Raw genomic sequence first — 14444 nt, 5'->3', positions numbered from 1 at the left:
GGGCAAGGAATTCCATAGATTCACAACCCTTTGGGTGAAGAAGTTCCTCCTAAACTTAGTCCTAAATCTACTTCCTCTTAATTTGAGGCTGTGCCCCCTAGTTCTGCTTTCATCCACCAGTGGAAACAACCTGCCCGCATCTATCCTATCTATTTCCTTCATAATTTTATATGTTTCTATAAAAACCCCCCTCATCCTTCTAAATTCCAATGAGTAGTCCCAGTCTACTCAACCTCTCCTCGTAATCCAACCCCTTCAGCTTTGGGATTAACCTCGTGAATCTCCTCTGCGCACCCTCCAGCGCCAGTACGTCCTTTCTCAGGTAAGGAGACCAAAACTGAACACAATACTCCAGGTGTGGCCTCACTAACACCTTATACAATTGCAGCATAACCTCCCTAGTATTAAACTCCATCCCTCTAGCAATGAAGGACAACATTCCATTTGACTTCTTAATTACCTGTTGTACCTGTAAACCAACTTTTTGCGACTCATGCGCTAGCACACCCAGGCCTCTTTGCACAGCAGCATGTTTTAATATTTTGCCATTTAAATAATAATCCCTTTTGCTGTTATTCCTACCAAAATGGATAACCTCACATTTGTCAACATTGTATTCCATCTGCCAGACCCTAGCCCATTCACTTAACCTATCCAAATCCTCTGCAGACTTCCCGTATCCTCTGCACTTTTTGCTTTAAAAATAAATCCTTCAATTCCGCCAACCCCCCTCTCCTCCCAGCTCCAGAACCTAGCATCCAATCTTACCGGATCAAACAAATGATTCACTTGGATTGGCATCAGCCTCAACCACGCCACTAATTTATTGAATTCAAATTTCACCATCTGCCACGGTGGGATTCGAATCCAGGTTCCCAGATCTTGCCCTGGATCTCTAGATTACTAGTCCAGTGACAATACCACAATACCACCACATCCCTGACCCAGAGTCGATGGACCAAATGGCCTCCTTCTGCACAGTAGGGATTCTGTGGATTCTATGCTGCCAATAGGAGAGTGATTAAAATCGGGCATGTGCAACAGGCCAGAATTGCGGGATGCAAAGGCCTTGGAGTGTTGTAGGACAGGAGGAGGTTACTGATCATAGGGAAGAGAAAAGCCATGGAGGGATTTCCAGACCAGATGAAGAATGTTATAATAGGGCATTGGAAGACCAGAAGCCAGTGTAGGTCAGTGAGCACAGTGATAATGGATAAATTGGACTTATTGTGAGATAGGATAGGAGCAACAGAGTTTTGCATCAATTAAATCTGATGGAGATTTGTATATAAAGTTTGAATGTTCCACAAAATCATGATAGGTGAGAAGTGAGATTCAAAGCAGGAAAATTTAAGTGATGAAAAATGTAATTCATCCAAAGATCAAAGCATTGCCAATTGACATTTTTCTGATATTGATGCATTTTGCTAGTTGCTAATTGAAGGAGAAATGCTTCAGAGACAGGCAGAAAATGACTCCTGACTTTTATTTGATGGTCTAAAGCTTGCACGGGGTTCCGTCTGCGTCCAGTGGCTGGTCTCCTGTCCTCCCGGGATTTCCTGGCAGGTCTCGCATTCCGAGTCTTTCATTCCACACAGTACATTCGACATGGATTGAAACCGATGTACACACCAGAACCGTAAGTATCCTCTTTTAATGGGCTAGCTTTGTTGTTAGCAGCCAAATGAAATCTTGGAAATTACCATAGAATTCTTACAGTGCAGAAGAAAGTTATTCAGCTCATCAAGTCTGTACTGACCCTCTGAAAGAGCATCCTACCGAGGCCCACTCCATCCACGTAACTGTGGAACTCTTTGCCGCAGAAGGCTGTGGAGGCCAAATCACTGTGTCTTTAAGACAGAGATAGATAGGTTCTTGATTAAAAAGGGGATCAGGGGTTATGGGGAGAAGGCAGGAGAATGGGGATGAGAAAAAATATCAGCTATTATTGAACGGCAGTGCAGACGCGATGGGCCAAGTGGCCTAATTCTGCTCCTATGTCTTATGGTCTTATGGTAACCTTATCTAACATACACATCCTTGGATGATAAGGTGCAATTTAGCACGGCCAATCTACCTAACCTGCACAGCTTTGGACTGTGGGAGGAAACCAGAGCACTTGGAGGAAACCCATGCAGCCATGAAGAAAGTGCAAACTCCACACAGTCATTAAGGTTGGAATTGAACCCAGGTCCCTGATGCTGTGAGGCAGCAGTGCTAACCACTGTGCCACCGTGCCGGCCAGTATTCCATGCGTGTGTTTGAAAGGGCTGGTTACTTCAATATTGTATTGATCCCATAAGCTAACTAATTCCATCAACATAAACTATTTATTTCACCCTCATGCGTTTACCCATCCTCCCCTTTACTGTATCTTTAATATTCACCTAAACCACTATCTGTTGTAGTGAGTTTCACATTCTCACCACTCCCTGGGCAAAGACGTTTACTCTGAATTTTCCATTGGATTTATAAGTGACAAATCTTATATTTATGGTCACTAGTTTTTAACTCTCCCACAAATGAAAATATGTTCACTTCATCTACTCTATATTTAATAATTGCAAAGGCATCGATTAGGTCAACCCTCCACTTTCTCTTTTCTAGAGACAAGGGTCCCAGTTTGATCAATCTTTCCTGGCAGTTAAATCCCTTCAGTTCTGGTTTTATCCTTTGCAGATATGTTTTGCCATCTTCTCCTGTGCCTCTCCATCACTTTTGCAATATGGAGATAAAGGGGTGGGATTCTCTCAGCCCAGGCCGGGCCGGACATTCGCCGGGCCGGGCGCGAATTGCGCGACGCCGTTCCGACGATTCTTCGGAGAGTGGGGAATCGGCGCCATTGGTGCCGGCGCGGGGCCGGTTGGGGCCGCTCTACGCGGCCCCCCTCCAGTGATTCTCTGCCCAAGATGGGTCGAGCGGGCGTAAAAAAAATCCGAGTCCCGCCGACGCCGTCCACGTGTGGTCTTACCCGGCAGAACCTCGCCGTGCATCCATCCGGGGGCAACCTAGTTGGGGGGGGGGAGAGGGGGGTCCGACCCCAGTGGGGGCCTCGCTGTGGCCTGGCCCGCGATCAGGACCCACCGATCTGTGGGCCGGCCTCTCGGGCTGGGGGCCTCTTTTGTTCCGCGCCAGCCCCTGTAGCCCTATTACATGTTGCGGTGGTTCCCTTCTCCGCGCTGGCCCTGACGCAACATGGCGTAGGGCTACAGGGTCCGGCACGGAGAAGGCAACCACCACACATGCGCGCAACCGCGCTGGTCGGTCTGCGCATGCGCACATTCATGCTGCTCGGTCTGTGCATGTGCAGACCGTTGCCCATTGGACGCTGGCATCAGCAGCTGGAGTGGCCTGGATTGCTCCAGTGTCATGCTGGCCCTCGGTAGGGGTCAGAATCGCTGGTCCTGAGGATATGTTGACGCCATCGTAAAAGGCGACGGCATAGACAACGGGGTCAACACTTGGCCTCTGGATCAGAGAATCCCGCCTAAGAACTGTTCACAATACTCCAAGTGTGGTCTTCCCAAGGTTTTATATAGGTTTAGCGTAATCTCACACTATTCAGTTCTATCCCTCGAAACATCAACCACGGTGCTTGACTTGAATTTTTCTGGCCTTATTAACCTATGTCCCTACTTTTAGTGATTTGTGTTTTAATACCCCCATTCCTCTATCCCATTAATACAGTAAATATCTTACCCTTTAATATGTTGTAACCCACCTTTAGGGACGTGTGTCATGAGTTGCTGGGACATGTGCCACTCTTCGCAGACCCGAAATTTGCCCAATTTTCACAGGTCAGTGAACCACGCCTCAAATTACACCCCAGAACATTTAAAACTATTAATGTGAAGAAAGTTGTTTCAAAGAGGCTTAGTTTTTCTGCCTCACTCTTGCTTGTACTATCCTTTATTGATTCACAGGATGAGAGAGTCATGGGGCGGGATTCTCCGTTAGCCGACGCTGGAATTGGGATACATGAATGGGTGGAGAATCGGTTCTGGGACTTTGGGCTGATGGGCCGGACACCAGCCGGGCTGGCTGGGGTGGGGGTGGGAGGGAGGGAGGGGGGGCTGCCTGGGTGTGTGATGCTGGAACAGGCCGAGTGCCCGGAGTGACCACCCACAGGACTGGGATGATGTTGATTGTCACGGCCTGCAAGGCAGCCACCTTGCTACACATCTTGCATCACTGACCACCCACCACCGGATGTATGGGTGCCCCCACTACCCCAACCCTGCACCTCACCCTCCGCCATACTACTGCCCATCCCCCCACCCCCCACCTACCCCCCCTGCGGGGCATCACGTGATCCACTCAAGGGCAATGCCCATTGGAGCCCCTACAGAGTGGGGTCACTGGATCATACCGCTGGCAAGGGCAGCCCAGCCAACTGTACCCTTGGCATCAGGGATGTGCAACAGGAACAGAGGCCTCCACAGTACCTCCAGCTGATGTACTGAAACAGTTCTGTGGTGTCCACCAGACAGTGTCCCTGGGGCCTCCTTACGAAAGTGCCTAACCGAGGTGAGTGTCTCTGGGATGGTGGAGGGTGTTGGAGACAGCTGTGATGGGAATTCCGAGTCATCCTTGAACTTGAGCTCCACGGTGTCCTGGGTCTCTGGTCAAGGGCTGCCATCTGGACTGCCCTCCTCCTCACTGCTCGACTCACGGGGGGTCGGCTGTGGCACTGGCCGGGGGAAGGGGGCACCGGATGACCCCACCCCATCATCAGCAGGTTCTGCAAGAGACAAGACAAGGTGCATGATTAGACCAGTGGCCAGGGGTCGTGGAACTCCACAAATCCTGCGCCGGTGTTGGGGAGGTGAGGATGGTGTGGGGGTGAGGGTGGGTGTGATGGTGAGGGTGGTGTGGATGTGGTGTGGGGGTGAGCATGGTGTGGGGTGGTGTTGGGGGTTTATTGACCCATGTCAACAAACCACAACTAAGTGGGGTCTCACTTCCTTGCCCGCGGCCGTTCTCCACCCCGGCGACCTCCCTTTCCTCCAGGCTACCGACCGCAGAGCCCTCTGCTCTGCCACAGTGAGGGGCTGAAGATCTGCCAGTGTTCTTCTGAGGCTCTCTGAGTTGGAGGTGGAGGGTGTGTGGGTCAGGGGTTGGTGCCAGGGGCACAGTGCTGCGTACTCATAATGGCTGCCCGGAAGAGGTTGTGCAGTTTTTTTCCAGCTCTGCTGGGTGTCCGGACGGTGTTGCTGGTGACGCTCACCGCATCTGCCACCTGCACCCAGGCACAGCAAATGGCAACGGCTGGCAGCCTCCTTCCCGGGCTGGGGTACACCATCAACCGCCTTACCACGTTCAGGAGGGTATCCAGCTCAGCACGGTGAATCTTGGGGCCGTTCTCCTTGCTGTGGTTGGAATGGTGTGTGTAGGGAGTTAAGTGTGTATACGCGGCTGCAGCTTGTCAGCCTCCTGAGTGTCAATCGTGAATCCGGCGAATTCCGCAACATTCTCATCCGAATTGATTGTGTTCCACTTGGCGGTGGTGCTAGCCCCTCACCCAGGTGAGGTGCCAGTTTTGCTGTAATAGAACTCCACAAATCCTGCGCCGGCATCAACACTTTGTCTCAGAACAGAGAATCCAGCACATGGTAATGACATTCTTTATTGGCTATGCCTAATTCTCCTACACCCAGTGCTCGCTAAGCCATTTCAGAGGCAATCACATTGCCGTAGGTCTGGAGTGACATGTAGGCCAGACCAGGTATGGAGGGCAGATTTCCTTCCCTAAAGGACATTAGTGAACCAGATGGGTTTTTTCTGACCAACAATGGTCATCATTAGACATTCAAATCTGCAGTGGTGGGATTTGAACCTGGGTCCCCAGAGCATTACTCTGGGTCTCTCGTTTACTTGTCTAGTGACAGTACCACTATGCCACCGCCTCCCCCTAAAGATGTGTGTAGTTTATTAAGTCCCATGAAGAGGGTCTGACCCTTGTATAGTTTAACAGTAAGTGTTTATTAACTGTTAGTTGAAGGGGATATATAATTTCAAGCTGTTAGTGCTATCATAAAAAAGGTGGAATTTTGATTGAGGACAAGAGGTTCTTCAATCAGCAGGGAGTTAGGTGGGATAGTGATGGAATAAACCCAGGAATGATTGAATATGCCATTAATGGAGGGCACACTGGGTAGCTTTATTTCCAAATGGCCATCATCACCTGAATCTCTCTTGTGTTTACCAGGTATAAACCTTTCACTCACTATAGGAATGTTACTTAGTAGTCTTGTTGTTTTTCCCTGCCGATTCCTACAGGAAATAGGACTTGCTTCCCTGGGTGCTCCAGATGAATATATTGAGAAGCTGGCAACGGTATGTAGGAGATCTCTTAAATTCTCTTCATTTCTGTCTGTCTGCAATTTAAATTTAAATTTTGCCATGCCAAATGGAGTTTAGATACACAGGTGAGGGGGAAAGGAATAGGAAGATATACGGCTAGCTTTCGATTAGGAGACTCTTGGGGAGCGTAAACACCAGCACGCACCATTTGGGCAGAATAGCCTGCCCCTGTGCTCTAAATAATATTGCAACTGAACTTAATTCTACGACTGTCAGCTGTTCTGGTCTGCACGTTATATAAAGGGCATGGAGGCATTGGAGACATGTGCAAAAGAAGATGTATCAAAATGGTACCAGAATTGAGAGGTTATGCCTGTTTGGAAAATTGAAACATGGTGGGGATGGACAGCAGGGTGTGGAGCTTGTGGGAGGGAGATGGGCCATTAAATCTTTATCCTAGAAAATATTGTGGGGTGAGCTGATTGAAATCTTTAAGACTATGAAAGAGTTTGATATGGTACAATGTAGAAAATATATTTACACCTGCAGGCGTTGTCAAAACCCGGGATCATAAATGTAAAATACTCCTTAATAAATTCAGTCTGCAATTGAGGAGAAATGGATTTTACTCAGAGAGAGATTAGAATGAAGTTCTGATGGCGACAAACGGGTGGTTGAGGCATATAACTTCAATGAATTTAAGGGGAAACGTGATAGGTACACAAGGGAGAAAGGAATAGAATGATGAGTTTTATTTTATTTAATTTTGGGCTGTGTCACTAGCTGGACCAGCATTCATTGCACATCTCGAATTACCCTTGAGAAGGTGGTGGTGAGCCGCCTCCTTGAACTGGTGTTTGGTGAAAAGGTTCCTACAATGCTGTTGGGGGGGATTCTAGGATTTTGACCCAAAGATGATGAAAGAATGGTGAAATATTTCACGGGTGGGATGGTGTGTGTGACCTGGAGGGATATTGAGGGATAGGAGGACATTCATATGGGGCAGAAACTCTAGCATGAACCAGTTGGTTAACTTTTAAAATGATTGATTGTTTAAATGTACAATACTGCAGCTAACATGACGACAAATAAAACATACTGCTGCTGTGATATACCAAAGGATTGCTCTTGTTCTTCCTTTTCACAATACATAGAGGATTAGAAATTCCAAGAACATTGTCCATTTTCTTTGCTGAAGAATAGCTCCAGAATGGGCAGAGAAGACAATCATTTTGCATTATTGAGTTCTAAATGTTTGGGAACATTGGAAATCCTAACAGATTGGCAAAATCCTATAGGATTGAATTTTGTATAATAATTCACTGCCTCAATTGTAGGTTTGTCCAGCAGAGTTACACTTAAAGGGGTGTGGACCATATGTGGATTCGGAGAACAACAAGATCTGCAGCTTTCGGAAAGGTTCAATTTGTTGGTTTCTCGAGTGGAGGTGGTGCCACTTGAGGTAGTTGCGAGGCCATGTTTATCTTTCTCCCACCATGGAAGTGGTTGTAGGCTTGAGACTACAGGTGCTGGTACAGGCTGTGCCAATGTATGGTTCACATTGGCAACAGATGTCCTTGTAACAAATAGTGATTCGAACACTGCAAAGACAGTTCTCACACCTGTCTCCAGGTGTGCAGCAGTGCTGTTTCACTCCATGGACTAAATGAGCTTCAAGTCAAGTCCTGTGGGTTGCTGTTCACCCTGCTATGGCTTTTTTCAAGCAGTACAGTGCCCAGAACAGGACCTTCATCAGATCTGAGGTCCAGCGACTGCTGCAGGAAGGTATCATCGAGGCCAGCAACAGCTCTTGGAGAGCCCAAGTGGTAGTGGTGAAAACCGGGGAGAATAACAGGATGGTCGTTGATTACTGCCAGACCATCAACCGATACACGTGGCTCGACGCGCACCCCCTCCCACACATATCTGATATGGTCAATCAGATTGCACAATACCAGGTCTTCCCGACAGTGGACCTCAAATCTGCCTACCACCAGCTCCCCATCCATAAGCGGACCGCGCATACACTGCCTTCGAAGCAGACGGCCTCATTTATCACTTCCTCAGGGTTCCCTTTGGCATCACCAACAGGTCTTCCAATGGGAGATGGACCGAATGGTTGACCGGTACGGACTGCGGGCCACTTTCCCATACCTGGACAACGTCACCATTTGCGCCCACGACCAGCAGGACCATGACGCGAACCTTTCCAAATTTCTTCACACTGCCACTCTCCTAAACCTCACTTACAACAAGGAGAAGTGTGTGTTCAGCACGAACTGATTAGCCATCCTCGGCTATGTGGTTCAGAACGGAGTTCAAGTGCCCGACCCCGATCGCATGCTCCCCCTCATGGAACTCCCCCTCGCCCACTGCCCCAAGGCCCTCAAACGATGCCTGGGGTTCTTTTCGTATTACTCCCAGTGGGTCCCAAACTATGCAGACAAGGCCCACCCACTCATTCAATCAACAGTTTTCCAACTGACGGCCGAGGTGTACCAGGCCTTCAACCGTATCAAGGCCGACATCGCCAAGGCCGCGATGCATGCGGTCGACGAGACGCTCCCCTTCCAAGTCGAGAGCAATTCATCAGACGTCACTCTGGCAGCCACCCTCAACCAGGCAGGCAGGCCCGTGGCATTCTTTTCCCGCACCTTCCATGCCTCCGGAATTCGGCACTCCTCCGTCATAAAGGAGGCCCAAGCCATAGTGGAAGCTGTGCAACATTGGAGGCATTACCTGGCCAGCAGGAGATTCACTCTCCTCATTGACCAATGGTCGGTTGCCTTCTTGTTCAACAAGACACAGCGGGGCAAGATCAAAAATGATAAAATCTTGAGGTGGAGGATCGAGCTCACCACCTACAATTACGAGATTTAGTATTGTCCCGGTAAGCTCAACAATCCCCCCGATGCCCTCTTCCGAGGTACATGTGCCAGCGCACAAGTGGACCGACTCCGGACCCTGCATGACAATCTCTGTCACCCAGGAGTCACTCGTTTTTACCACTTCATTAAGGCCCGCAATCTGCCCTACTCAATCGAGGAAGTCAGGGCTATTACCAGGGACAACCAGGTCTGCGCGGAGTGTAAACCGCACTTCTACCAACCAGACTGTGCGCGCCTGGTGAAGGCCTCCCGCCCCTTTGAACGCCTCAGCGTGGACTTCAAAGGGCCCCTCCCCTCCACTGACCGAAACACGTACTTCCTCAGTCTGATCAACTAATATTCCCGATTCCCCTTTGCCGTCCCATGCCCCGATATGACGTGTGCCACCATCATCAAAGCCCTCAGCACCATCTTTGCTCTGTTCGGTTTCCCCGCTTACGTCCACAGCAACCAGGGATCCTCATTTATGAGCAATGAGCTGTGCCAATTCCTGCTCAACAGGGGCATTGCCTTGAGCAGGACGACCAGCTACAACCCCACGGGGAACGGGCAGGTGGAACGGGAGAATGGGATGGTCTGGTGGTCCGTCCAGCTGGCCCTACCGTCTAGGAATCTCCCGGTCTCCCATTGGCAGGAGGTCCTCCCTGATGCACCTCACTCCATTCGGTCGCTCCTGTGCACCGCGACTAACGAAACCACTCATGAACGTCTCTTTGCCTTCCCCAGGAAGTCCACCTCTGGGGTTTTGCTCCCAATGTGGCTGGCAGCTCCAGGACCCGTTCTCCTCCGTAGACACGTGCGACTCCACAAGGCTGACCCATTGATTGAGAGGACACAGCTACTCCATGCCAATCCGCAGTACGCTTATGTAGCATACCCCGACGGCTGCCAAGACACAGTCTCCCTCAGGGAGCTGGCACCAGCTGGTTCACCACACATGACCCCGTCTGCCCTGGTGCCACCATCCCTCCCCCCGGCGCACCCCACCTCAGCCCCCGCTCCAGGACAATCCGTCCACCCCTTGCTCCCACCTGGGGATGAAGAGGATTTCGACACGCTCCCGGAGTTACCGAAGACCAAGCTCACGCCGGAGTCGCCACCAGCACTGCGGCGCTCTCGACAACAGATCGCCTAAATTTGTAATATTCTCTGTGATTTTTAAAAGCAACTGGTCTGTGTATAGTTCTCCACCTCCCCCGCTGGACTCATTTTTAACAGGGGTGAATGTGGTAGTCATCACTGATGTATTATACTGACTTCCGGTTGCGGCTATGCGGAGCTAAGCCGCACGTTCGGCAGCTCCCGCTTTAAGAGGACTTGTGGGCTCTTTTAAGGGCCCCAAACGGCGCTGATTCGACGATTCCCGGTGGATAAAGGGGTCTGAAGCAAAACCCCCCGGGATTTATGGTGCGGACTCCAAGTGGGGCGAGGAGAAAAACGGCAGTAGCTCCCCTGGAAAAGCGGGGGAAGGTGGACAAAATGGCAGCCGGTGGAGCCCCTGAGGAGTGGAGGCAGTGGGCGGAGGAGCAGCAGGCGGCCCTTCTGCGCTATTTCACGGAGCTGAAAGGGGAGTTGTTGGAATCCCTGAAGGTAACGACTAGTAAGCTGCTGGAGACCCAGGCAACCCAGGGTGCAGCGATACTTCAGTTGCAGCAGCAGGCCTCTGAGCGCGAGGAGGAGGTTTCAGCCCTCGTGGGGAAGGTGGAGATACACGAGGCGCTTCATAAAAAGTGTCAAGATCGGTTCGAGGAGATGGAGCTTCGGTCATGGAGGAAGAACCTGCGGATCCTGCGCCTCGATGAGGGGCTGGAGGGGTCGGACCTGCCGGCCTATGTGGCCGTGATGTTGAACTCGTTGGTGGGGGCAGGATCCTTCCATCTGCCCCTGGAGCTGGAGGGGGCCCACTGAGTACTGGCCAGGCGGCCTAAGGCGAATGAACCCCCGCGGGCGGTGCTGGTGCGGTTCCATCGGTTCAGTGACCGGGAGTGTGTTCCGATGGGCCAAGAAGGTGAGGAGTAGTAAGTGGGAGAATTCGGTAGTGCGTATCTACCAGGACTGGAGTGCGGAGGTGGCCAAGCGGAGAGCCGGGTTTAACCGGACGAAGGCGCTGCTCCATGGAAAGCAGGTGAAGTTCAGCATGTTGCCGCCTGCGCGCCTGTGGGTCACCTACAAGGACCGGCATCACTACTTTGAGTCCCCGGAGGAAGCGTGGGCCTTTGTGCAGGCTGAAAAGCTGGACTTGAACTAGAGATTGGGGGCTGTGGGAGTTTTTCTATTTCTGTATCATTGTTTATGCTGTAGCGGGTTATTCTGTTTGTTTCTGTTTTTTCTCTCGCTTTCGGACAATGTGGGTTATGGTTTTATGTTCTAAGGGGGGTACTGGGGTTTGTGGTTGATCTGTGTCATTGTTGGTGGTTGGTTTGGGACTGCTGTTTGGGAGCTGCGTTGGTGGGGTGGGGCAGTGTGAAAGCGCGGGCTTTTCTCTGGTTTCTCGCGCTGCGGGACGAGGGGGTGGAGCTGGTGGCGAGGGGCGTGGTTATTAGACCGGGTTTCCCGCGCTGAAGTGGTGCCCAGGAGCTGATGCAGGGGAGGAGGGGGGACCTCATATCGGGAGGGGTCGGAGTTAGAGCGGGAGCTGCCTGGGTCAGCAGAAGTCAGCTGGCTCACGGGAGTACAGTGGAGGGAGAGTCGCGGCTAGGAGGGGTCCTAGCCTGGGTGGTGGGGGGGGGGGGGGGGGGGGGGGGGGGGGTGGGGAATACCGGGTTGCTGCTGGATTGGCCAGGGAGGAGTTGGTGCGGGTCGGGGTGAGGTTCTATCGTCGTGGGAAACGGTCCGAATGGGTTCTGGCCAGGGGCGAGCAGTCAATGGGCTATGGCTAGTCGACGGGGGAGGGGGGGCGGGGTGCCCCCTGATCCGGCTGATTACGTGGAACATGATGGGGTTGAATGGGCCGGTTAAGCGGGCCTGGGTGTTTTCGCATCTGAAGGGGCTGAAGTCGGACGTGGCCATGCTCCAGGAGACCCAACTGAAGGTGGCGGACCAGGTCCGTCTGAGGAAGGGGTGGGTGGGGCAGGTTTTCCACTCAGGGCTCGACTCGAAGAACCGGGGGGTGGTGATCCTGGTGGGGAAGAGGGTGGCGTTTGAGGCGTCTGAGGTTGTGGCTGATAGTGGCGGCAGATATGTGATGGTGAGCGGTAAGCTGCAGGGGGAGAGGGTGGTGTTGGTTAATGTGTACGCCCCAAATTGGGATGATGCTGGGTTCATGAGGCGTATGTTGGGCCGCATTCCTGGCCTGGAGGTGGGGGGCTTGATCATGCGGGGGGGGGGGACTTCAATACGGTGCTGGATCCCCTACTGGATCGTTCAAGTTCAAGGACAGGCAGGAGGCCGACGGCGGCCAAGGTGTTGAGGAGGTTTATGGACCAGATGGGAGGAGTGGATCCCTGGAGGTTCGGGAGGCCGAGGGCTCGGGAGTACTCTTTTTTTTCTCCCATGTGCACAGGGTTTATTCCCGCATTGATTTCTTTGTTTTGAGTAGGGGACTGGTCCCGGGGGTGGAGGAGGCCGAGTATTCGGCTATTGCAATTTCGGACCATGCTCCGCATTGGGTGGATCTGGAGATGGGGGAGGTGCGGGATCAGCGCCCGCTTTGGCGTCTGGACGTGGGGTTGTTGGCTGATGAGGAGGTGTGTAGGAGGGTTCGGGGATGTATTGAGAGGTACCTCGAGGTCAATGATACTGGGGAGGTCCAGGTGGGGATGGTGTGGGAGGCTCTGAAGGCAGTGATTAGCGGGGAGCTGATCTCCATCCGAGCCCATAGGGAGAGGGGGGAGAGGAGGGAGAGGGAGAGACTTGTGGAGGAGCTGTTGAATGTGGATAGAAGGTACGCGGAGGCCCCGGAGGAAGGATTGCTGGGGGAGTGGCGTAGCTTGCAGGCCAAGTTTGATTTATTGACCACCAGAAAGGCGGAGACACAGTGGAGGAAGGCGCAGGGAGCGGTCTATGAGTATGGAGAGAAGGCGAGCAGGATGCTGGCGCACCAGCTTCGTAAGCGGGATGTGGCTAGGGAGATTGGTGGAGTGAAGGATAGAGATGGGAATGTGGTGCGGCAGGGGGCAGAGGTCAATGAGGTCTTTAGGGACTTCTATAGGGAACTGTACCGGTCGGAGCCGCCGGCGGTGGGAGGGGGAATGGAGAGTTTTTTGGACAGGCTCCGATTTCCAAGGGTGCAGGAGGAGCAGGTGGGGGGACTGGGGGGTGCCGATCGAGTTGGAGGAGCTGGTCAGTGGGATTGGCCACATGCAGTCGGGGAAGGCGGTGGGACCGGATGGGTTCCCGGTTGAATTTTATAAGAAGTATGCGGACCTGCTGGGCCCCCTGTTGGTTTGGACCTTCAACGAGGCATGGGAGGGGAGTGTTCTGCCCCCGACGATGTCTCGGGCGCTAATTTCCCTGATCCTGAAGCATGATAAGGACCCCTTGCAGTGCGGATCATACAGGCCGATTTCACTGCTGAATGTAGACGCCAAGTTGCTGGCGAAGATCTTGGCCACTAGAATAGAGGACTGGGTGCCGGGGGTGGTACATGAAGATCAGACGGGTTTTGTGAAGGGGAGGCAGCTGAACACTAACGTGCGAAGGCTGCTAAATGTGATAATGATGCCGGCAGCAGAAGGAGAGGCAGAGATTGTGGTGGCATTGGATGCGGAGAAGGCCTTTGACAGGGTTGAGTGGGGATACTTGTGGGAGGTGTTGGAGAGGTTCGGGTTTGGGGTGGGGTTTATTAAATGGGTGAGTTTGCTGTACGAGGCCCCGATGGCGAGTGTAGCGACAAATGGGAGGAGGTCCGAGTATTTCAGGCTCCATCGTGGGACGAGGCAGGGGTGCCCCCTGTCCCCCTTGCTTTTTGTGCTGGCAATTGAGCCTCTTGCCATGGCTCTCAGGGAGTCGAGGAGGTGGAGGGGTTTGGTGCGAGTTGGGGAGGAGCACCGAGTGTCGCTGTATGTGGACAACCTGCTGTTGTATGTAGCAGACCCAGTGGGGGGAATGCCGGAGGTGATGGAGATTCTTGCTGAGTTCGGGAGTTTCTCGGGATATAAATTGAACCTGGGCAAGAGTGAGCTGTTTGTCGTACACCCGGGAGATCAGGAGGAGGGGATTGGCAGGCTCCCGCTAAAGAGGGCAGTGAGGAGTTTTAGGTACCTGGGGGTTCAGGTGGCTAGGAGCTGGGGGACTCTGCACAAGCTCAATTTT

General features: G+C 52.3%; 1 protein-coding gene across 1 annotated transcript in view; it reads left to right on the top strand.

Annotated features, from left to right (window-relative positions):
• Positions 1 to 14444, top strand: part of pah (phenylalanine hydroxylase) — an 87380-nt gene that overhangs the window by 55324 nt on the left and 17612 nt on the right. Inside the window, exons 7-9 of the mRNA XM_038781174.1 lie at positions 1504 to 1639; positions 3728 to 3797; positions 6280 to 6336. Of these exons, the coding sequence (XP_038637102.1) occupies positions 1504 to 1639; positions 3728 to 3797; positions 6280 to 6336 (263 nt within the window). The remainder of the gene's footprint in view (positions 1 to 1503; positions 1640 to 3727; positions 3798 to 6279; positions 6337 to 14444) is intronic.

This window comes from Scyliorhinus canicula, chromosome 20 (assembly GCF_902713615.1).
Source record: "Scyliorhinus canicula chromosome 20, sScyCan1.1, whole genome shotgun sequence".
In the NCBI taxonomy this organism is placed as follows: Eukaryota; Metazoa; Chordata; class Chondrichthyes; order Carcharhiniformes; family Scyliorhinidae; genus Scyliorhinus; species Scyliorhinus canicula.
Note: the sequence above shows the minus strand (reverse complement) of the source record. Positions and strands in the feature narration are given on the sequence as shown.